Source organism: Mobula hypostoma, chromosome 9, assembly GCF_963921235.1.
Source record: "Mobula hypostoma chromosome 9, sMobHyp1.1, whole genome shotgun sequence".
In the NCBI taxonomy this organism is placed as follows: domain Eukaryota; kingdom Metazoa; phylum Chordata; class Chondrichthyes; order Myliobatiformes; family Myliobatidae; genus Mobula; species Mobula hypostoma.
The window spans coordinates 112937110-112962469 of NC_086105.1; the positions used below are offsets into that span (position 1 = coordinate 112937110).

Here is a 25360-nt window from a genome sequence, read left to right on the forward strand (position 1 = left end):
CACTATTCATCTTTGTTAGGAATAAATAAGCCTATTTTCAAATTTTATTTTATTTTAATTTGGTGCTTATTTCCAGTTTTCTTTAGTGTTTGGTAAAGGAAGTTCATTTTAAGTATTAAAACTTTTCGGTCATTAAGCTGCATCAACTTTTGGTCTCTAAACACAGCTAGATCAAAGTAATACCCAGATCATGGGTTGATGCAATGTGCTTTGCCTTGTTTGCACAAGTTACATGATAAAGTAATTCTGAGATTTGGAATCTACCTTGATATAAGTGGAATGGGGGTGTTAGACAATGTGACAAAGACTGACTTTAATGCTTTTAATGCAGGAGAGTTTATGCTGCTTCATATTGCTGCTTTATCCAAACATGGAAGTTGAAGTAATCTTACTTTCAATTCTCCCATGAAATTGGTTTAGCGGCAGAACTGATTCGTTTCAGTCACAATATTTCATTAGTTTTGTTTAATAGATAGTGTTGCCTACTTGATTAAATACTGGAACCATTCATAAAATATTTGCTAAGCAACACAACCTTTGGAGTGAAATTCCTCTGACTGAATAACTTTGGAACATTTTCTTTTACATAATCACATACTTTTCATTTTCAACCTAATTTTCACTCTTTCTTGGTTTTCAGTGCATCACTGATCACAATCTCCCATAACCAAATGGAATTTTTGAGTATTCTAGATGGGTTTTGAAATTCACATGGTACATTTCAAGAACAAAATGTAGAATTTGAATGGCTATCATTTATCATCAAAAAGAAATTTATTAGTGGAGAAAAGTTAATATAGGGCCTAGGGCCTCTGCCCCTTCCCTCTTCAGTCCTGACAAAGGGTTCTGGCCGGAAATGTAGACTGATCATTTCCACGGATACTGCCTGACCTGCTGAGTTCCTCCAGCATGTTGTGAGTGTTGCTTTGACCCCAGCATCTGCAGATTATTTTGTGTTTACGAAAAGTTAATATATTTTTTTAAGTTGGTGTTTTGACTTGTCACCTATTAAAATAAAAATACAAGCCCTAAGAAAGACCAGTTATGGTAGCACATAAATATATAAAGAAGTTCTAATATTGTGTGTGGCCTCTGTTCCCAACTTCAATTTTTTTTTCTCGTATGTTTGTGTGGTGATCTTCATGATTTTATGTAACTGTCTTTTATATGTCATATAGCCTTCCTAAAAAGAACAATGTCTATGGTCAAATGCAGTGCCACTGGATTGTTATGGTCTCTTAAACTTTGGAAAATATGCTTGAAATGAGCTTGTCTTGTCTTTATCACATTATCTAAAAACATTATTGTCAATGCTAATGTTTCCACAAAATTTTAGAGTACTTGTGGATCAACTCACTGTGGGAATAGTCATATTGATTTTCAGTTAAGTTAATAACATTGTAATTACATGAAAAAAAATATGTTTCTTTGATTTGAAGAACTAGAGCTTGCAGTACTGGATTTTCTATTTGAAGATGGCCACATTTGAGCTTGGTAGCTTCCATCTCGTCATGGAAAAGTTGCAAGGAGTTAAGTCAATGACCAAGTTAATGTGGTTGCCCAACCCCTTAGACCTATCCATAAGTGATGTAAAATATGATTTGTTTCAGGAACAAGCAAATGATGAGGTTGTTGTTCAGTTCCACAAACATTTCTTCCAGGGCCTATGATCCATTACACAGGTACTACCACATCTCTTGGCAGCTTCACTTGAAGCTGGTGATTTTTTAAATATATATATATTTCTTTTCAGTTTTCATGAAAGTGGAAGTAAGGCTAAGTCAGCCTCTAATGCTTGAGATTTCACTAGGTTGGCATCAGCAGCAACACTTCCCAAATGATGGCCACTGACAGAAGTGATGATAAATTTATAGTTTCATGTTATCTGAGTGCAAGCCTATAATCTTTATGAAGGCGTTAGAGTTGATAGTAAGAGCCCTATCGCTTCATGAACCACTTGTGGACATTAGCACTTGAGGAAATCTCCACACCACAAAAGCTGTGCATCCTGTTATATTGGTGCTTTTTTTCCATGGGAGGTGATGGAAGTGCAAATGCAAATATAAATCAATAGAAACAAATAACGAGACCATGAGATAACAAGATAAAGCTTCCTTAATGTGGGATCGTTGGCTGTGGGAACATCTCAATGGATAGACAAGTGAGTGTTGTGGGGTAGTCTGATAGTTAAGGGGTAGTAACTGCTCTTGAAGCTGGTGGTGTGAATCCAGAGGCTCTTGTTCCTTCTACCTGATGGCAGCAGCCAGAAAAAAGCATGGCCTGGGTGATGGTGATATCTGATGATGGATGCTGCTTTCCTATAACAGCATTTCATGTAGATATGCACAGTGGTTAGAAGGGCTTTACCCGTGTTGTACCTGGCCAAATCTGCTAACTTTTAAGATTTTCCATTCAAAGGCATTGGTGTGTCCATACCAGGAAACCACTTAACAGGATACCACTGAATATGACTTAATGAAGTAATTGTACTGTAAAATATTAGGATAGGAAAGTTAAATACTTCAATAGCTTGGCACGGTGGTGTAGCTAATAGAGCAGCTGCATCACCTTAGAGACCTGAGTTCAGTCCTGATTCTGTGCTCTATTTGTGTGAAGTTTGCACATTTTCCTTGTGACAACATGAGTTTATTGCTGAAGTTTCTTTCCATATTCTGAAAATTCATGGTAGGTTGGTTAATTGGCACTATAAATTGTCCTTGGTGTGTAGACAATAAGTAGAATATAGAATGTGATCAATGGAGGAAAAGATGGCTGATGTTCAGCATGGATTTGGTGTACCGAAGGGCATGACTCTTCCAGTATGAGAATCATCCATCAATAGTGCGTGTCTGAAAGTTGAGAGAAGATCATTTTGGAACAGAGTTCTCAAAGCAAAGAATTAACAATTATGTTTTTTTAAATTTTGCATGCCTTCATCTCTTCATTGCAGTTTGCTTCATCTTTTAGTTTATTTCCTTTCAAGATGCCGCAGCAGTATGCAAACGAAGAAAGTTATAAAGTTATAAAGCAAGAGAGTAGGAGCCCTGAGAAGAGTAAATTACCAAAAAAATTACAAAAAAGTCAACAAAAGGAAGATGATAGCAAATGCAGTTTAATTATGCAATAACAAACTTACTAAATTTATGTTTACTAATAAAGTAGTTTTCAACTGAATTATGAGTTGGAAACTCTTCTTTATGCATAATTTTCATAGTTGTGGATGTCTTATTTCTCAAGACTCCATTCCTCTCCAAGTCTTATTTATTATTAGGGGTAATAGCCACAATTATAAAGATAAACTAGTCTGATAGTTAACCACTTTAACCTGAAGGTTCTGACTTGGAAATTGACAGCAAAGGCACTCTTATGACCATGAAAAAATGGAATTGAAGAACTTTTTCTTTGGCTAATTTCTTCACCACTAACTCTTCAAGATATAAGTAGTTATGCAATGACAGATAAATCACTAAAAGGAATACCAATTCAACATACTGTCTGATAAAGTAAAACTCTGGGCAAGATTATTATCTGCATAGTATCTGGAAATTTTGAGTGCTTACAAAACACCAAACATTTGGATATCTGTATAAACTGTACCTTTTTGATTTATTTAGGCTTCTTTGGAATAGATTTTAATAGCAAGTGAAAATAGATTGTTGGTAAAGCCTTTTAAGTTTTCCAACTTCTCTGCCCTTGCTTTGACAGATACCCCAATACCTTGGTGGAAATTCATAATTTCATTCCTTACTTGTGGTACACAGATTTATTGTTAGAATGTTTAGCTTGCTACGGTTTACTGGTCTTCATATTCTTTGTGTGGAAAACAGATGTCACATTTTATTAATGCTTGGACGTATAGGATGCAGGACTAATTAATTCAACTTGAACTAATTCAGATTCAGTTTCATTTATTTATCAAGTGTACATTGGAAGATACAGTGAAATGAGTCATTTATGTTAACAACCAATACACCCAATGATATGTCGAGGGCAGCCTGCAAGTGTTGTCATTTGATGTGGATTGGAACAACCAGCTTATGCTGGCAAACAGTCCTTCCTTGTGGTTGCAGGCTGTTACTTTCTTGTTGCAATGCTGCTTATGGTTGTGCTGGCACAGGTGGTTGGTTCAGTCAGGGTAAGTCGAACCCTTCCAAGAGGAGATGAAGATTTAGTTCTTTGTTTAATAATATACCGGACAAACTTGTTAGCCTTCGGGAGCATGTGGCTGCAACTAGTTGATGTGGTGAAGCCAGTGATATCTATCTATGACAACTTCGTAGAGTATTTTCCTATTTCTATGACTGTCTGATCTGGTAACCAGGGGTCTTTCCCAATGCGATGCAGTCTGGCTCACACTGCAGTTCTGGGCTCAAATGACTTCACCTATCAACCAAGACTGTGTGGCTGCCTTTATGCACCTGACTAACCACTATCTCAAGTGTTGGACACTGCTCGGTTTCTTCCCTAAAGCACTTTAGCTGGAGACTACCCTCTGAGGCCTGGATATGGTGTAATTTGATATGTCAGCAGAAGTATGTTCAGAGCCTTGGTGATTCCTTTCCTCTCTTGATTTTAGAAACAACCGTTGGAAGATATCCACAAACCTTTCTGCTTGGTCGTTGGATGTGGATGATATGGGTGAGCAGATATGGATAATTCTGCTGTTCTGGCAGAATGCAACAGACTGTTGTGAACTGAATTGATCTTCAGCCACTTTGAATGGTAGCCTCTGTCATTGGTGACTTCACAGATAATACTTCTAGCCATTTGGAATAGGCGTCAACCAAGACAAGGTAGGTACACTAGTTGGTTGGCTAAAGTCGATAGAGGGGTATGACATCTTCATCAACTTTGACTGGCCATTTGTCAACGAGCTACCTGGAGACACGCTGAAAAAGAGGATCTGCAGCTATTTCTGCTCTGATCTTGTTGCCTGTGACTAGAAGACCTTCAACAGAATCTGATACAACCTGATGGACTTCGCAATCAGTTGAGATCGCAGTCACAACTGCATCTTCATTTTTAGTAACCTGCCGATTCATAAGTGTGGAGTGGACATCTGTTTGACCAAGTTCGTGGGTTGATGTGTACTTGATTTCAAAATTGTAGGCTAATAACATTATTGCCCACCGCTGTATACACTGGGATGCCTTACTTAGACTTGAAGAGCAGCAGCGGTGAATCAGTAAGGAGAGTGAATTGTGTGCCGTAAAGCATCTTGTGGAATTTTTTTTCACGGCAGAGCTTCCTTCTCGATTTGTCCTTAAATCTTTTCTGCTGTAGTCAGTGTTCTGGCTGTATGCATGACAGCTTTCTCAGAACCATGAGGGTTGATAGAGATGTGATATGATGGCTCCCACCCAGTAGTTGGATGTATCCCTTGTGATGACAGTTGGCAACTCTGGATTGAAACATATCAAGAGAAAGTCAGACGACAGCATATTCTACACCTGATGAAAAGCCTGTTGGCATTGTTTGGAGCATTTCCATGTGCACCCTTGTGGGGCATTGAGTAGCTCCCTCATCCAGTGCATTGCTGGGAGAAATGAGTGATGATGCCTAAAGATGATCATAAAGTGCTGACATCTGATAGTAGTGATGTTTTCGGGATCTGGGCGACAACTGCGCTCAACTATGATGAATGCCAGATACTTGATTAAAGGCATCAGGAGACTACATTTTCTGCAAATCCAAAATTTTGTAATTTGTTCAAAATGCAATCCAGGCGTTGGCATAGTTCTGTGATCTATGCCCATCACAATGATGTTATCGAGGTAAGCAGTTAGTGTGGTATCCATAAGCTGTTGGAAAATTGAAGGAGCTGCCTTAATAAAGGCAGATGGAGAAAGGAAAACAACCCCTTATGTGTTGTAATAGTAAGAGGACCCTGGAAATTTTCTGCCACTTCTACCTGGAGGTGGGCTTCAGCTAAATCTAATTTTTGCAAAGTAGAGTCTACCGTTCAATTTTGCTAAAAGATCTGCTGCGACCGGTAATGGGTACTGGTGTCTCCAGAGCTGCATTGAGACCAGTTGAGAAGTCTACACACAATCTCACTGTACTGTTGGCTTTCTTGATAATGACTATTACTGGAGCTGTCCAACGTGAAAAGTTGACAGCTTTGATCACAGCAATCTAGCTTTTATTCCATGATGGGTAAGGTTGCTTACGGTACCGGTCTTTTGGGATAGTAGGCTGACTTTGCGTCTGACGGAGGTGGAATTCCGCCAACAGTTTGGTGTATGGTCTCATTTACTGATGGTAGTATGGCATTGACTAACATGATTTGAATGGCCAATGTCTTCTTACAGATTTCTTCTAGAGGGATGCTCCAGAGATCAGATTTATCCATCTTGTCAATGCCAAGAACACTGAAATCTGGCTGGTTGTTAGGCAACCACACACCATTGGTTTGGTTACAGTTCAGCCTTACCATGCAGTGCAGTTCCCCAATCAGCTAAAGGTTCAACCCCATGCACTGCAGACAGACCAATGAGTTGATATCAAGTTGTAGCTTGAGTACCTGATTGTTGATAAATGTACCATCTTCTGGGACCGAAGTCAACTTTGAATGTGATCATTAAACTTTTGTAGATTTTAATTGCTTGTGAAATTTCTTGCCTTTGTGTTTCACTGGCCAAGAAGACAGTGAAGGATGGCAAAAGCCTTCTTTGTGACTACAGTATTGGCATTTATTGCAAATGTGTTTCTTGTATTGGCAGTTTCTTGCATAATGCAACGCACCACAGTTACAGCAAGCTGTATTTGGCCGCTTGGAGACCTACTGAGTAATAATGTGTGGGCCATTAGAAACTGCATTGATGTTGTTTTTTTCGACCAGGTTGGAATCGTATTTCAGGCTGATCAAATATTCTGGAGTGACAGCTTGTAGATTCATAGAAACATAGAAAACCTACAGCACAATACAGGCCATTCAGCCCACAAAGCTGTGCCGAACATGTCCTTGCCTGAGAAACTACCTAGGGTTAACCACTATTTTTCTGAGCTCCATATACCTGTCCAGGAGTCTCTTAAAAAATCCTATCGTATCTGCCTCCACCACCGTCGCCGGTAGCCCATTCCATACACTTGCCATTCTCTCTGTAAAAAAATTTACCCCTGATATCTCCTCTGTACCTACTTCCAAGCACCTTAAAACTGTGCCCTCTCATGCTAGCCTTTTCCGCCCTGGGAAAAAAGCCTCTGACTATTCACACAATCAATGCCTCTCTCATCATCTTATATATCTCTTATCAGGTCACCTCTCATCCTCTGTCGCTCCAAGGAAAAAAGGCTGAGTTCACTCAACCTATTCTCATAAAGCGTTCTCCCCAATCCAGGCAACATCCTTGTAAATCTCCTCTGCACCCTTTCTATGGTTTCCACATCCTTCCTATAGTGAGGCAACCAGAGCTGAACACAGTACTCCAAGTGGGGTCTGACCAGCTGCAACATTACCTCTTGGCTCCTAAACTCTTTTCTTTTTCAATATTGTTATTGATTTCTTACATAAAAGAATACAGAGTACAGGAGGATATATATTATATATCAATTACAATATATTTAAGTCACACTTATAGTCTCATTACCCCATATTCATGTAAATAAAATGCAATCATAATATTGAAAAGTAATAACTTTATTGTACAAAAAACATCTAAACCCATTACCAAGAAAAGCTGTTTGATAAAGAAAGAAAAAAGGAAAAAATCCTTTTCATAAAACATATTATTAGCCAACATCTGTACATAATAACAAATTAAAGATTTTGGAAATAATTCAAAAATGGTCCCCACAATGGTAGAAAGTCTTGTCTAGATTCAGAAATTGAACAACGAATTTTCTCTAAATTTAAGCATGACATAACATCGCTTAACCATTGAGCATGAGTAGGCAGAACAACATCCTTTCACTTAAGCAACAATGCCCTCCTAGCTTTAAGAGAAATAAAAGCCAAAATTTGCAAATCAGGTGTCTCCAAGGTAATATCTTTTCCTCCAACAATATCGAATAAGGCAGTCAAAGGGTTAGGTTTAAAATTTACTTTGAAAAGTACAGAAAAAGTTTGGAATACTTCCTTCCAATATTTTTCAAGACTCAATCTCACGATTGATGAAGGCCAATGCACCGTATGCTTTCTTAACCACAGAGTCGACCTGCGCAACAGCCTTGAGTGTCCTATGGACTCAGACCCCAAGATCCCTCTGACCCCCCACACTGCCAAGAGTCTTACCATTAATACTATATTCTGTTATCATATTTGACCTACCAAAATGAACCATCTCACACTTATCTGGGTTGAACTCATATCGTTATTGCTATTGTCTTTTTTAAATGTATTTTTTTTTATAATCGCAACATCCTGCAGGACATTAAGCACTGCAGGTTTCTCCCATTAGCAAGTTGCTTGTTGACAAAGATACTGAAGGCGCTGGACTTGATGCAGACTGTACTGCTGCCTGTGACAGAGAGGAGTCAGTGTGTGAAGGCGGTGTGTAGTCTAGTAGCATATCGTCATATCAGGGTCTTGCTCCAGTCTGGCCAGGAGCCGTTCACAAATGTCTGCATCACCTGTTGCCTGAAGTCCGCAAATAAAAATAAGACATTTGAACTGTGATTCAGTCATGTTACCCAGCTTGAACTTTTCACATTCAAGATTGATGACATTGGCATATGTCATTAAGTCATTCATGTCATGCTTAATGAGTTTTAGGCAATGGTATCAAACACTGAAGAGAGATGACTGCTCCATAAGAGTGCTTTTAGCTGCCTGGCAGTTTTGTCAAACAATGGATCATGCGGGTTCTTAGGCAGAATGAAGCTGAAATAACGCTAAGGAGAAATTGATATTCATACCATCAGATTGGATGGTACCCAGATGGAACATAAGGTATTGCTCTTCCACCCTGAGGGTGGCCTCGTCTTGACAAAAGTAGAGGCCATGGATCGACACTTTGGAACAGGACTGAGAATTGGAATTAAAATGCTCGGCCACCGGGAAGTCCCGTTTGTGGCGGATGGAGAGGAGGTGCTCGATGAAGCAGTCCCCCAGTTTATAATGGGTCTCACTAATGTAGAAGAGGCTGCATCAGGAGCACCAGGCACAATAGTCAACCCCAGCATATTCGCAGGTGGTGTTGCCTCACCTGAAAGGACTGTTTGGGGCCCTGAGTGGAATTGAGGGATGAGATGTATGGCAGGTGTAGCACTTAGGCTGGCTTGCTGGGTTAAGTGCCTGGTGGCAATACTTCACCTGTCTCACCATCCTACTAGAACAACAGCTTGCTGCTTTTGTTGAATTGCAAGTAAATCTTCTGCTAAAATCACCGTGTTGATATAATACAGCACCTCATTGTCAATTTGTTGAGTTTTCTCACCTGTAACTGCTGATGAAACCCAAAGTCAGGAGGTAGAAGCAATGACCAATCTTTGGAAGTCAGCCTGGAATTGATTGTCAACTGACCATTAGGCTTTGGTTGCTTCAGCCCACCGTAACACTATGGTAGCATGCTTATTTCCATTTATAGTTTGCTTTAGTTTTGTTTTGCTATATTTGGAGGTTTTTACTAATTCCTAGTACTCACCAGTTTAGTTGAAGTTGATAATGAATAGAGTGCTTTGGGGGAGGGGCTTAGCATATGAAAATCTGTTAATATTGACTAAAGATTCCTGTTATTGTTATAAGTAATTCATAGTTAGGAGTAGATACAGGCAGTTCAATACCATGAATCCCTTTTGCACTTAGTAAAATGCCAACTCTATATCCTTTATTATCTTACTCGTTTGGTTCATATCCCTTCATGCACCCAACTACCAAAAGTATGTCAATTACATATTTAAAATGAATTGAGATTTCATGTACTGTTTTTCATTAGAGAAATTTCCGAATTTATTGTGAAAAAATGTTTCTTGTTCTTCCCTTTATGGATTCACTCTGCATGATTTCAGACTCAGAATCAGGTTTAATATCACTGGCACATGTCGTGAAATTTGTTATGGTGCAGCAGTACATAATAATAAAATTCTAAATTACAGTAAGAAGGATGTGTGCACTAAATAGTGCAAAAAGAGAAAAAATAGTCGTGAGGTAGTATTCATGGGTTCAGTGTCCATTCAGATACCTGATGGCAGAGGGGAAGAAACTATTTTTGAATCATTGAGTGTGTGCCTTCAGGCTCCTGTATGTCCTCCCTTATGGTGGCAATGAGAAGAGGACATGTCCTGGGTGATGGGGGTCCTTAATAATAGATGCCACGTTTTTGAGACATTGCTCCTTGATAATATCCTGGATGCTGGGGAAACTACAGCCCATGATGGAGCAGACTGAGTTTACAACTTTCTGTAGCTTATTTCGATCCTGTGCAGTGACCCTCCCCAACCCCCACCATACCAGATGGTGATGCAGCAAGTTAGAATACTCTTCACCGTACACCTATAGAAATTTGCGAGTATCATTGGTGACATACTAAATTTCCTCAAACCTCTAATGAAATATAGCTGCTGTCGTGCCTTCTTTGTAACTTCGATATGTTTGGCCCAAGATAGATCCACTGGGATGTTGACACCCAGAAACTTGAAATTGCTCACCCTTTCCACTTCTGATTCCTCAATGAGAACTGGTGTGTATTCCTCGTCTCACCGTTTCTAAATTCCACAATCAATTCTTTGGTCTTACTGGTGTTGACTGCAAGGTTGTTGCTGTGATCACTCAACCTACTGGTCTGTCTCCCGTATGTCTTCTCGTCACCATCTGAAATTCAGCCAACAATAGTATATGGCATTTGAGCTAACCACACAGTCATTGGTATAGAGAGAGTAGAGCAGTGGGCTAAGCACACATCCTTGACTGCACCAGTATTAATTATCAGCGAGGTGGCGTTGTTATTTCTGATCCACACAGACTTTGGTTTTCCGTTGAGGAAATTGAGGGTTCATTTGCAGAGGGTGGTATAGACACCCAGGTTTTGAAGCTTTTTGATCAGAGCTATAAGAATGATTATGTTAAGCGCTGAACTGTAGTCAGTTAACAGGAACCTGACCTAAGTATTAGTGTTGTCCAGGTGATCCAAAGCCTCGTGAAGAGCCAGTGAGATCACATCCACTGTAGATCTGTTGTGGTGATAGGCAGACACTGCAGTGGGTTTGCTTAGGCAGGAGTTGATTCTAGCCATAACCAACCTGTCAAAGCACTTCATCACCATAGATGTGAATGCTACTGAACAACAGTTGTTCAGTCAGCTCATCCTGCTCTTCTTGGGTATGACTGTTGCCCTTTTGAAGCTGGTAGGAACTTCCGACTATGGCATTGGGAGATTGAAAATGGCTTTGAACACACTTGCCAGTTTGTTGGCACAGGCTTTCAGAGTACTACCAGGTACAGCATCGGGGCCTGTTGCCTTGCGAGTGTTCTCCCTCTTCAAAGTCATTCTGACAACATCTCCAAGACAGAAATCACAGGGTCACTGGATGCTGCAGGGATTTTTATAGCAGTAGTTTTATTCTTCCTCTCAAAGCTTGCATAAAGGCATTGTAACACACATCAAAGTTGCTGGTGAACGCAGCAGGCCAGGCAGCATCTGTGGGAAGAGGTGCAGTCGACGTTTCAGGCCGAGACCCTTCATCAGGGCTAACTGAAGGAAGAGTGAGTAAGGGATTTGAAAGTTGGAGGGGGAGGGGGAGATCCAAAATGATAGGAGAAGACAGGAGGGGGAGGGATAGAGCCAAGAGCTGGACAGGTGATAGGCAAAAGGGGATACGAGAGGATCATGGGACAGGAGGTCCGGGAAGAAAGACTGGGGTGGGGGGGGACCCAGAGGATGGGCAAGAGGTATATTCAGAGGGACAGAGGGAGAAAAAGGAGAGTGAGAGAAAGAATGTGTGCATAAGAATAAGTAACAGGTGGGGTACGAGGGGGAGGTGGGGCCTGAGCGGAAGTTAGAGAAGTCGATGTTCATGCCATCAGGTTGGAGGCTACCCAGACGGAATATAAGGTGTTGTTCCTCCAACCTGAGTGTGGCTTCATCTTTACAGTAGAGGAGGCCGTGGCACTTATCCGTGTAAGCGGAACAAGTGCTACACATGCCCTTACACTTCCTCCCTTACCACCATTCAGGGCCCCAAACAGTCCTTCCAGGTGAGGCAGCACTTCACCTGTGAGTCGACTGGGGTGATATACTGCGTCCGGTGCTCCCAATGTGGCCTTTTATATATTGGCGAGACCCGATGCAGACTGGGAGACTGCTTTGCTGAACATCTACGCTCTGTCCGCCAGAGAAAGCAGGATCTCCCAGTGGCCACACATTTTAATTCCACATCCCATTCCCATTCTGACATGTCTATCCACGGCCTCCTCTACTGTAAAGATGAAGCCACACTCAGGTTGGAGGAACAACACCTTATATTCCATCTGGGTAGCCTCCAACCTGATGGCATGAACATGGACTTCTCTAACTTCCGCTAAGGCCCCACCTCCCCCTCGTACCCCATCCGTTATTTATTTTTATACACACATTCTTTCTCTCACTCTCCTTTTTCTCCCTCTGTCCCTCTGAATATACCTCTTGCCCATCCTCTGGGTCCCCCCCCCACCCCAGTCTTTCTTCCCGGACCTCCTGTCCCATGATCCTCTCGTATCCCCTTTTGCCTATCACCTGTCCAGCTCTTGGCTCTATCCCTCCCCCTCCTGTCTTCTCCTATCATTTTGGATCTCCCCCTCCCCCTTCAACTTTCAAATCCCTTACTCACTCTTCCTTCAGTTAGTCCTGACGAAGGGTCTCGGCCTGAAACGTCGACTGCACCTCTTCCTACAGATGCTGCCTGGCCTGCTGCGTTCACCAGCAACTTTGATGTGTGTTGCATAAAAGGCATTGTGCTCATCTGGGAGTGAAGCATCATTGCCATTCACAATGTTAGATTTGTGATCTTTGTCCCAGTTCTTTAGGAAAGAACTCCCTCAAACTACCCTATTAATTCCTTCCAATGTCCTTAAAATCTAAATCAAATTTATCTGTTTTTCTCTGGGAATATAAATTTAATTTATATGAATTCTACTCATAATCTAATCAGTGGTAAAGTTTTGATGAAACTGTACTGCATTACTTTGCAATCAATAAATTCTTTCTGAAGTACTGATGACATTACTCTGCAGAGTATTCCAAATGTGGTGCTACTTTGTCTTTGTATAACTGAAATGCAACATTCTTTTTTTTATTTCAGCACTCTAGTTATAAAGGAAAACATTTCATCCGTTTTGATTTTTTTGCATCCAAATACTTTTTTGTAGTTTGCATGCGTGGATATCTCATTTTACTAGCATTGGACCTAATTTTTTTTTTTGCAATTTTATAATAATCTTTATCAGTTCAAGATGAATGACTTCACCTTTTACAGTTTAACTCACTTAATTCATCTATGTCTTGTCTTTTTATGCACCAAATAAATGCCACTAACCTACATACCATTGATCTCTGGCTATCATTATTCAAACCATTAATAAATACGGTTGATGTTCTCAGCAATCCAACCCAGCTGAAGGAATCCAATCAGACATTGCCAGTGCCAGCTGAGGTACCAGTGGAAGAAGGAGAAGGTGAATGGTCTGTCCCACGATGTGAACGAGATCTTGTACAGAAGTTGAAAGTCCTAAGGCACGAGCTTGCTTTGCAGCAACCACAAGCAGGGCACTGCCGTATTGAAGTTTCTCGGGATGAAATCTTCGAGGTAACCTTGAATTGTGAGAGTTCCAAGTGCTCCTCATTAGTGACAGAATTCTACATTGCATTTGATAAACTTTATTTTAGAGTAAATTACATTTTTTACGAGTAAGTTCACCTACAGTTTGTATCATATAGGAATCATACCGACAGGTGATGAAAATGAGACCAAAGGACCTGAAGAAGCGGTTAATGGTAAAATTTAGAAGTGAAGAAGGCTTGGATTATGGTGGAGTAGCCAGGTGAGATTTTTTACAGTGGAGGTCAGTCACGACTCTGAGGGAGTATTGAATATATTTGCAACACTGCATTGTTTTCAGTGGCAAACTTTTAACGATATTCATTTAACATGTAAGAATGTATCGGTATAGTTGATTCATGTTGTTAAAATCAATACATCCATCAAAATTCATTGCAACAATACCAGAATATCCAGTTATAAAAACAATATAAATTAAGCTCTTGAAGTGTGAACCATATTTTAGCAAGATCTTAATTACTTCTGAGCATGCATAGAGAAGGTGCAGCCTGGGTAAACTGAGCTAAGCCTGTGGCTGCAATTCAAACACTTTGGCAGCAAAATACTTCCGTAAAGCACCAGATCAAGTAGTTATTAAATAGCACATGCTGAAGTACATTTTAAAAGTTGAAATGAATGTAAATTGGAGAAAAACATGAAAGTTTTGTTTGTCCTTAATTTTTCTGTTGATTAACTTGATTGACAATTTTAATTATGTTTTAGAGTGTATTTTTATTTAATATGATAACTGTTGCCCAATTTTTGAATATAAAAGCTGAACTAAAGTGAACTTCGTACAATTATGTTGACTACATGCGGTGGAAAGACTTGAACTTTTAACTTTCTGGATTCCAAGTCAATAAAAGTAGAAATCAGAATTTGGAAGAAGTTTGCATCAGCTGTTAAGCCAGCAGATACAGTTAAAGATGAAGTATGGCATATAAAATTAGTAATTAGCTTGGATTTTTATGTGGTATATTTCCAAAATCCAGTTTTACTATCTTTGTTTGTTAGCCTACATACTTAGTAGTTGTATCCTCATAAAAGCTCAATTTTGCCAAATTTGCTTTCTTTTTCACAAAACCATTATAACTCTACATAATCAAGTTATGAATTGCTTAAGTACTGCAGTGACACTTCCTACATGTAGTGTTAGGCTAACTGGCAGTCCTGAACTTTTTTTCTGTACTGAAGTAGACATGGATATTTACTATCTTCTAGCTAGCTGAAGAAGTTTTGGAAATTCTCTACCAGTGAATCCACTATTTCTCTAACACACAGTTTTTCCAATATATACTCAGTGGCCGCTTTATTAGTGTACACCTCTGCACCTGCTTGTTAATGCAAATATCTAATCAGCCAATCATGTGGTGGCAACTCAATGTATATAAGTATGCAGACATGGTCAAAAGGTTCAGTTGTTAAGACCAAACATCAGAATGGGGAAGAAATGTGATCTAAGTGACTGACACTGGAATGACTGTTGGTGCCAGAGTGATTAAGTATTTCAGAGATTGCTGATCTTCTGTGATTTTCATGCACAGCATTCTCTAGAGTTTACAATGAATGGTGTGAAAAACAAAAAAAAATCTAGTGACTGGCAGTTGGTGAAAATGCCTTGCAAAGGAGAGAGGTCAGAGAAAAATGGCCAGACTGGTTTAAGCTGTCAGGAAGGCGACAGTACCTCATGTAACCATGCTTTATAACGGTGGGTGCAAAAGAGCATCTCTGAGTGCACAACATGACGAACCTTGAAGTGAATGAGCTACAGCAGCAGAAGATCACACTGGGTTCCATTCCTGTGGCCACTTTATTAGGTACAGAAGGTACCTTAATAAAGTGGCCACTGAGTGTAATTTCTTGTGTCTCAGACTCTTAAGCAATCACGTTTGCTTTCACTGTCGTCTTAACATTTTACATGTGATTATTCTGGTCTCATCCCTTTGGCAAATAACTTGGATTATTGCTGCCATCCTTGAACTCCACTCAACTACATGTTTAATATTTTAAGGCCCTTTGAAAGAATGCTTTCCTTGCTTAGTTAACCACAAAGGAATCATTCTGGCCGTGGGTAGTACTGACCAAAGTTAATGGTGGTATTTAAAAGGAAGATGAGCCTTAATTCATAAATTGGGTGTGAATCTGATATGCAGAAATTGACATTAAAGTAATAGAACTGCCATTGAAATTAATCAGAAAGGCCAATCTAAAGACAAAAGTGCCCTACTTGTTCACTTCATTGTGCTGGTTGTTAATAAATATTAATCAAATGCATTTGCTTGTTCTGTAGGGAGTGGTTGTATTTGCTCTGTCATGAAATGTTGAATCCTTACTATGGGTTGTTTCAATATTCAACTGATAATATCTACACACTACAGATCAATCCAGATTCTGCTGTCAACCCTGTGAGTATTCAAAGTCATAGTGAGATTTGGAATAATCATAACTAAATAGGAATTTGTTTTGTCACTGTTCCTATTATGAAAAAAATCATGTCTTTGCACCAGTAGCTTCCTTCTCCTCCCTCTCCATCCCGTGAGAGATTTTTGTACATATCAATATGCATTAAGAGTTGTTGCTACTTGATCTATGACCACCTTGCTTCATTGCGAAATTAAATTTGCATGTTAGAAGAGGTAGACTAATAATGCTTATAGTAATTTATTTTAACCTTATTGGTTTCTGGACATAGATTTTTTAATTCTAAAATACTTCCTGCGGGGAACCATGCAAGTATTTTAACCACCACCCAGTTAAGGATATTTGATATTTATCTTTAATTATAGTCTATAAGCTTTTTATTTTAAGAGGTATATAATTCCAAGTAAAGAAATGCATATCTTCTGCAAATATTGGCTTTTATTTCTTCACTTCCATACTATAATATCCTTGGTTTTGATATTTTATTAATTTATGTAATTGCTTTTTCTTACTGAGGTTAAGGATCGGCTTCATGTTTCTAACAGAGTATTTATAAAGTATTAATATTGTATAAATTTGACTTAATTTGACAATGAATTTGTATATTCGGTTCAATTACTTTTTATTATTTGATTTTAATGATTCAGCAAGTGCAACGTTCAAGCTTTCCGTACAGCTGTAAGGTGTCCAAATCTGTAAACTTAATTTTTTATCTTTCTCTTTGGGATGAAGGCAAGTACATTTGTGATGTACACATACATATTGCAGCATTGATTAAACTAAATTGGAGAGAATCTTCTTCACCTGCTGTATCAAATGGGTTATAAAGTAAATGTACATAGTTCAGTTGAGGTACACTACATATGATAATCAAAGCTTCTTCTCCTTTTGCTATATTTCAAGCTGAGTTTTGAGCAAATTCATTTAGACACCTTTAACAATAAATAAAACTTGCTGATGAAATAGATTCATGTTTCTCATCTAATACTGTCCTTATTAATAGTTACTTTCTTATTCTGAGGCCTCTTTTAGAAAACCTATTTTGTCACTGCCTGTAGTCAAATATAGTTAGAAATGAAATCAATAATTTTATTTCATGTTGACTTGCCGCGTAAAGTGGCTAACTAAGGATGTTCATATTATCAAATAAAGCTTTATTATTGACCTGCATTGGTACATCAATAGCCGTTTAAATTTTGACTTATCAACAAACAGTGACTTATGTTGCTACTGGTAGTAACGGTCCTTAGACTTGGTACTTTTATTTAATATGGTAACTGTTGCCCAATTTTTGAATATAAAGTCTGAACTAAAGTGAACCTTGTCGTTATGTTGACTTCTTGTAGTGGAAAGACTTGAACTTATAACTTTCTGGATTCCAAGTCAAAAGTAGAAGCTAGAATTTAGAAGAAGTTTGCATCAGCTGTTAAGCCAGAAGATACAGTATTACTCACGATAGTGAATGAAATTCTGGTATCTCAAAAGATAACATATAACTTCATTCACTATTCAAAGTCACTATCATTAGTAATGCTGTCAAGTAAATGAAATGGTTCATTTCCATAATAATGAAAACCTTTGTTTTACTTTACCATTCAAGACAAGATCCTACTTGGTGACAGTTGCAAAGTAAATATATTTTACACTATAAAGAATATTTTTTATTTGGCTGCAGTAGATTAATGTACTCCCTGCTTTTGATGTAATATTATTTTGTGTTAATATTACATAATTTTGAGACATAAAAATGTGCATGATTTAGGGAAGATTGATTGTACAATTGTTTCTGATGCTGTTTATCAGCCACAGGATGGCAGTATTATACTTTTTACTGAAGCAAATGACTGTTTCTTCTACAGGAGCACTTGTCCTACTTCCATTTTGTGGGTCGGATAATGGGACTGGCTGTATTTCATGGACACTACATTAATGGTGGTTTCACATTGCCGTTCTACAAGCAGCTGTTAGGAAAGCCTATCCAGTTATCAGACTTGGAAACTGTGGACCCAGAATTGCACAAAAGCCTGGTTTGGATCCTGTGAGTTGAACTAATAGAATTACGTTACCATAGAATTAACCCTTGAATTTTTCTGCTAGACTAATATCATATACTAAAAGGCTATACTATTGAAACCATAGCAATATTCATGGCTCTTGAAATACAGATGATAATTTAGATTACAGATTTTCAATATTTATTTTAATGAAATATTGTGTAAAGTTCTCTGATTTATATGCAGTGTTAATTGTGTTGTTACAGAAGGTACATATGTCAATTATCTATAGTGTGTAGAATGACAACATTTGAACATGAAAAATAAATTGATTTACTGTTTTAAATGTTTGTATAAAACTGCACTTTGTATTTCAGATAATAAACAGAACAATATCCAGTGAACTGATTTAATTATGTTTTTTTTTCTGTAACAGTGAAAATGATATTACACCTGTCCTTGATCATACATTTTGTGTCGAACATAACTGTTTTGGTCGGATTATTCAACAAGAGCTGAAACCAAATGGCAGAAATGTTCCTGTAACAGAAGAGAATAAGCGAGAATATGTGAGGTAAAAGATTTCATTTCATGATACTGCCTGAAGTTAAACGTTTTTCCACAACTCTTTAATGCAAAGTATTTTGACATATGCTCTCTGCTCCTGCCTGCACATTCTGACCTTTTAATCACTTATTAAAATAATATATTTTGTAATATTTTCTCTGGAAAAATGTTTTCCTTTATCAAACAATACTAATTATTGTTTGCACATTAGCTTTCTTGGCTATCAGTTCTAGGATACATTATCAAGGAATATTTGCAACTCAAACTATTTGCCTGTGATCAAACAATAATTTTTGTCTTAGATGCAGCTGGACTAACACAGGTCAACATTTACAGTACATATATAGTTTTACTAGTTTAGTAATTGTAAAACTTGATTGTAATAAGAAGCAAAATACGTTCATGGAAAGCCAACATTTAAGGTAAGTGTACAAGTTGTATTAAGTGTTATAGAGCAGTACAGCACAGTTATGTGCCCTTCATCCCATAATGTGTTGCTGATCTATATAAAACAGTAAGTCTTTCCCTCCTGTGCAGCCCAAATTTCTCCATTTTTCTTGCACCCATATGCCTATCTAAGAATCTTTTAAATGTCTCTCTTATATAAGCCTCTACCACCAGCCTGGGCAGTGCATTCCAGGCACCCACAATTTTGTGTAAACAAAAATCTACCTTCGACATCTCCATTAAACTTCCCTCCATTCACCTTAAAGGGATATCCTCAGTATTGGCCTTCACTGCCCTGGTTAAAAGGTGCTGGCTGTCTACTCTATCTATGCCTCTTGTGATCTTATACGTCTTTATAAAATCACCTCTCATCCTCCTTCATTCCAAAGAGAAAACTTGCGCAACCTTTCCTCATTAAGCATGTTCTCCAATTCAAACAGCATCTTGGTAAATATCTGCACCTTCTGTAAAGCTTCCACATCTTTCATATAATGCTCTGACCAGAACTGAACACTAAACTCCCAAGTATGGTATAACCAGAGTTTTACAGAGCTGCAATATTGCCCTGGTGCTCTTGAACTCAGTCCCACTAGCAATGAAAGTTAGCACACCATACACCTTCTTAACCACCCAATCAACTTGTACAGCAACTTTGAAACAACTGTGGATCTCGACCCCAAGGTTCCTCTGTTCCATCCACCACACTGCTAAGAATCATGCCTTTGACCTTGTACTCTGCTTTCAAGTTCAATCAATCTTCCAAAGTCTGTCACTTCACACTTTTCTGGATTGAACTCCATCTGTCACTTCTCTGCCAAACTCTGTCTATGGCCTGTTGTGACCTACAACAACAGTACCCCAGTATTCCCAAACCTCCTCTGCCTCTAGGCAAATTCCCCCTTTATCCTTGAGCGGTCCTACCGTCACATTAGTCATCCTTCACAATGCTTTTTCTAATTAGTACATAAGAGTTCATAGCATTAAAATTTGCTGTATATTTTTATATTTTATAATTTCAGACCGGAGTGTTTCAATTGATCTGGAATTTTTACAAGTTTAAATTTTGAATGTTATTTTTGAATTTGTTATATCATTTTTATCCCATTAGTCCATCATACCTTGTGTTTTAGGCTTTATGTGAACTGGAGGTTTATGAGAGGAATTGAGGCGCAGTTTCTGGCTCTACAGAAGGGATTTAATGAGCTTATTCCACAACATCTCCTTAAACCTTTTGATCAAAAAGAAATTGAGGTAACAAGCTTTTCACATTTAGTTAAAATGTGACTTAGTTTACTCAATATTTAAACTGATTGTTTCCAACTCACTTCCCAGTTCCCTTCTCAATCAGCCTGCTGCCTGAAATGTGCAGGATTTTCTATTCGTGGTTAAGGCTGTAGAGATCAGGAAATCTCCATTTCCTTTGTAAAATCTGCATGGTTTTTCTGCCAGAAAATACAGTAAATTTGTGTGAGGTTGGAATATTCTGGTACAATTTGAGAAGATACAAGCCTGGAAACCATTGAAGTACAGATACAATGAATACAATCAACTGGCAAAATCTCTGGACATCAGGAGGGTTCTGATTTCTAAGCAACAAACACAAAATGCTGGAGGAAATCAGCAGGTCAAGCAGCATCTACGGAAAAGAATAAACAGTTAACGTTTCGGGCCAAGAACCTTTTTCAGGACTGAGAAGGAAGGGGGAAGATGCTAGGTGGGGAGAAGGAAAGGAGGCTAGCTGGAAGGTGATAGTTGAAGCCAGGTAGCTGGGAAATGTCAAAGGCTGGAGGAAAAAAAACCTGATAGGGGAGGGGATTGGACCATAGGAGAAAGGGAAGGAGGAGGGGACCCAGGGAAGTAGCAGGTGGGTGAGAATAGGTAAAAGGTTAGAGTGGGGAATAGAGGAAGGGGGGGGGGAGCTTTGTTTACCAGAAGGAGAAATCAACATTCATGTCATCAGGTTGGAGGGTACCCAGACGGAATATAAGTTGTTTCCTCTCCATCCTGAGGATGGCCTCATCTTTTGGCACAAGAGGAGGCTATGAACCGACATGTCAGAACAGGAATGGGAATCAGAATTGAAATGTTAGGCCACCGGGAAATCCCACTTGTGGCGGATGGAGCGGAGGTGCTTCCCAATTTATGACGGGTCTCAACAATGTAGAGGAGGCCACACCAGGAGCATGGGTCACAATAGATGAACCCAGCAGATTCGCAGGTGAAGTGCTGCCTCACCTGGGGACAAATGGACGAGGGAATCGTGGAGGGAGCGATCCATGTGGAAAGCGGAGGGGGCGGGAAGGTAAAGATATGTTTAGTGGTAGGATCCCTTTGAAGATGGCAGATGTTGCGGAGGATAATGTGTTTGATGTGGAGTCTGATTGGGTGTTAGCTTAGGTCAAGAGGAACTCTATCACTGTTCGGTGGCAGGAAGGTGGGGTGAGCACAGATGTTTGGGAAATGGAGAAGATGCGGGTGAGGACAGCATCAATAGTAGAGGGAAGGAAATTCCGTTCTTTAAAGATGGAGGATACCACTGATGTACTGGAACAGAAAGCTGCATCCTGGGAACAGATGCAGCGGAGGCGTAGTAACTAAGAAAACTAATCTGTTAAACTAATTTGCACAGCTGAATATTGTGGACCTGCCTTACAGAAGTTTAAAGTTCTTCCTCACTTCTTTCTGCTTGACAGTTTCTTGGCAATCCTTTAAAATGTTAATTTCAGCTATATGTAGAGTATAATCCCTAACATCACACATTACAAATTTGTTTAGATTCATCCATGAAGGAGATGTACAAGGCACTGACAATGTTTAAGTTCCGCTACTGGTTAACGTAATTTGAAGCTTAATCGCTGGAAACACTCAGTAGGTCAAGCAACATCCGTAAAAGGAAAAGCAATTAATGTTTTGAGTCTTGGACTCTTTGCCAGAACTGGGGGAAAAATTTGTTTACAATAGGTGAGAAGGTTCTTTTTTTCCTTCTGTTACTGAAAACTAACTTGTATTTCTTCCTTTTGCAGTTGTAACAAAGGATCCTGAACCTGAATCATTAACTTTCTCCTGCCACAGATGTTGCTTGACCTGCTGTTCTATAAAATGCCAAAAAGGCTTTAAAGGGTAGATTTGGGATGTTTTCACTAGTGAAAGAATCTTGAAGAAATAGACATAACTACACGATTAGGAGCCAGTCATCTAGAAATGAGATATATAGAATTTTCTTCTTGCAGGGAGTGGTGAACTTCTGGCATTCTCTGCCTTGGTGGAAGCTGAATCAGTAGATGTGTTTAATGTGGAAGTGGGTAGATTGAGGAACAGAGTGGGTTGGAGCAATAGCATAGAAGAGTCAGCATAGACCAGCCATGATCATTTGACAGGCTTGTTGGTATACTGCTGCCCTATTTTCTCATGTTCTGAGTATTTCTTACATACTCTTTTTTTTTTGTTTTAGATTTCTAGCATTTGCTTTTTAATTTTATTTACATAATTAGAAATAGTTATGTAAAACACACAGCTGATATTTTTATTAGCTTTTGATTTGTTAACAATTTTACATATACCTTTGTATAAAATCAAAGTCAAGTTTATTGTCATATTCAAGTACATGTATGCACAAGTACAATGTAGACGATGTTCATAGATTCTTTGCATCTGATTTTTTTATTCCTGCAGCTTATTATTGGTGGGTTGGGAAAGATTGACATAAAGGACTGGAAAGCTAACACACGTCTAAAGCATTGTACATCTGACAGCAACATTGTGAAATGGTTCTGGCAAACAGTGGAGATGTTTGATGAGGAAAGAAGAGCTCGACTGCTTCAGTTTGTAACCGGTTCTTCCAGGGTACCTCTGCAGGGATTCAAGGCATTACAAGGTGGCTGTCAGATGAATCATACTTTACTAAATTTTGTTGATTTTATATTGCTAGATATAATACATCTTCACTATAACCTCTAAGCTATAAGGATGGCATTTTTGAGGAATTCACGTGCAGTACATCTACACACAAAGTTACTAACCAGATAAAGCCAGGAAAACAAAAATAAATTACTGTAGATCAAATGAAACCGTTATTTGTTCTAGCAGTCAGCAGCAGATTAACGGCATTCATCACTGATCTAGATTATTAGAATATTTTTCCACACTTCCTTAGAATTTGTCTCATTCAGCAGTAAAACTAGTAACACATCATGACCCACAAAATCATGAAAAGAAATGGCTGACTAAGATACTCTCCAGGACTTGCAAGCTGATTATGGCACAATGATACTGCAGGCTATTGAAGATGAAGAAGTGAAAAGAATGTGGTGGTAATAGGAAACCATATGATTAGGGGTAGATTATGTTCTTGATAGCCACAGTCTCTGCTGCCTGCCTTGTTCTAGGGTGAAGGATGTTTTTACTAACTGAAGAAGAATTTGGAGTAACAGAGAAAAGTCCAACTATAGTAGTCCATGTGGAAACCATTTATGTAGAAAGGACAAAGGAAGTCTGCTGAGCAGTGAGGTCCAAGTTAAACTGCAAACCTACAAAGGTGATTACTGCCTAAATCATGTGCAGATTGGCGTGGATTAAAAGGAAGATAATTGAACGTGTTGTTCAAAGATAGAGGTAAAAGAAATGTGTTCCAATTTATGCAACACCAGCCTCAGTACTGGAGAAAGAAAGGAAATTCTTTGCTACAAGCTTATCTTCAATTGGGCTAGCAAATTGAATAACTAAGGCTAAATCAGGGATAGCAGATTCTGATGAATAGAGATTTCGAAAGCTAATAGGAAAGAACAAGTCATAATTCAAGATAACACACAAGACAATGATAACCAGAAGTTCTCAGGGTAAAGATGGCACATATAAATATAGGTATAAACCAATAAACAGGGGTAAAGGTGCAAAAGCTAAAATGAAGGCTCTTTATCTGAAGGCATATTTGCGTTTCTAAGATGAGTGAATTACAGAGATATGCTTGCAAGGTAACCAAGTCTAGGAATAAAATATTCCAGGATATTGCATATTTTCAGAAACATCACATAATAGAAAACAAGGCAGGGTAGTCTTGACATTAAAGAATTATTAAAAACAGTAGAGAGGAAAGATATTAGGTCAGAAAAGTTAAATCAGTTTGGTTGAAAGTAAGAAATGACAAAGGATGTAAAAAATTGTGAGATTTATTCTCATGCCCCTCTTAATCACAGAAATGTGATACAAGATTTTATCTACAGTACATTCAGATACCACTTATCCAAAAATAGTAATCAGTTCATTAATCTATAGTGTGGCAGCCTTTTGGGATTACTTGGTACTAAATTTGCAGAAAAGATTTGAATTACAAAGGTGTGAGTATTTGATGTTACTATCAAGTTAATGAGGCCTGCTAAAATTGAAGTCAATGGGGATCAAGGAAAAAGCTCTCCAATGGTGGGCATTGTATCTTACACAAAGATGGGCTTAGTTGTTGGACGGAACAGGATTTCACTGTAGGAGCTCAGAGTTCAAGACCCAACTGTCTTTGTAAAATTAGAATGTGTTCCCTCATAATAATGTAATTTATGCCCAGGTGTAGCAACCATTGGCTAATACTCAGGCTTAGCCTGACTTGGTTACAAATATCAAGTGGCTAGAAGCTCAGGTCACACTTGTAGACCCTTAATTTCTCCACTCTTCTCCCACTCTAACCTCTCTTTGTTTGTCCCTATGCCAACAAAGCCTAATATAAGCTGAAGAAGTAACATCTCATCTTCCATGCATATTGCATCTCTTAGAACTCCATGTTATAGAATACAGAACAGTACAGTGCAGGAATAAGTTCTTCAACCTACCATATCTGCACTGACCATGAACTCATTCCATACTCACATGACTTCTCGACTTTTATACGTAGTGTCCCAATCCATAAAGGCAAGTTTGCCATATGCCTTTTTTACCACCCTAACCACTTACTACTCCCAAGGAGCTCTGAGCTTGCACCCCAGTATCCCTCTGTATGTCAGTTCTCCTAAGAGACCTTTTACATTTGACTTTCCAAAATGCACATCTCACACTTGCTTGAAATAAACTCCATCTATTATTTCTCCACCCAAATTTCCAACTGATCAATATCCTTCTATACCTTGCTCACTATCGACAATTAGCATGTCATTTGCAAACTCACTAAGTGGACCACCTTTGTTTTCATCCAGAACATTTATATAGCCAAAACAGAT

General features: G+C 38.7%; 1 protein-coding gene across 4 annotated transcripts in view; it reads left to right on the top strand.

The window, feature by feature from the left end:
- Positions 1-25360, top strand: part of smurf1 (SMAD specific E3 ubiquitin protein ligase 1) — a 147280-nt gene that overhangs the window by 105714 nt on the left and 16206 nt on the right. For 2 of the 4 annotated variants that reach the window (XM_063058935.1, XM_063058937.1), the window contains exons 10-17: positions 1611-1682; positions 13515-13719; positions 13851-13954; positions 16022-16136; positions 18012-18190; positions 18583-18720; positions 20291-20411; positions 22833-23034. In XM_063058935.1, the coding sequence (XP_062915005.1) occupies positions 1611-1682; positions 13515-13719; positions 13851-13954; positions 16022-16136; positions 18012-18190; positions 18583-18720; positions 20291-20411; positions 22833-23034 (1136 nt within the window). The remainder of the gene's footprint in view (positions 1-1610; positions 1683-13514; positions 13720-13850; positions 13955-16021; positions 16137-18011; positions 18191-18582; positions 18721-20290; positions 20412-22832; positions 23035-25360) is intronic. The other 2 variants (XM_063058938.1, XM_063058939.1) reach the window with 1 other exon arrangement.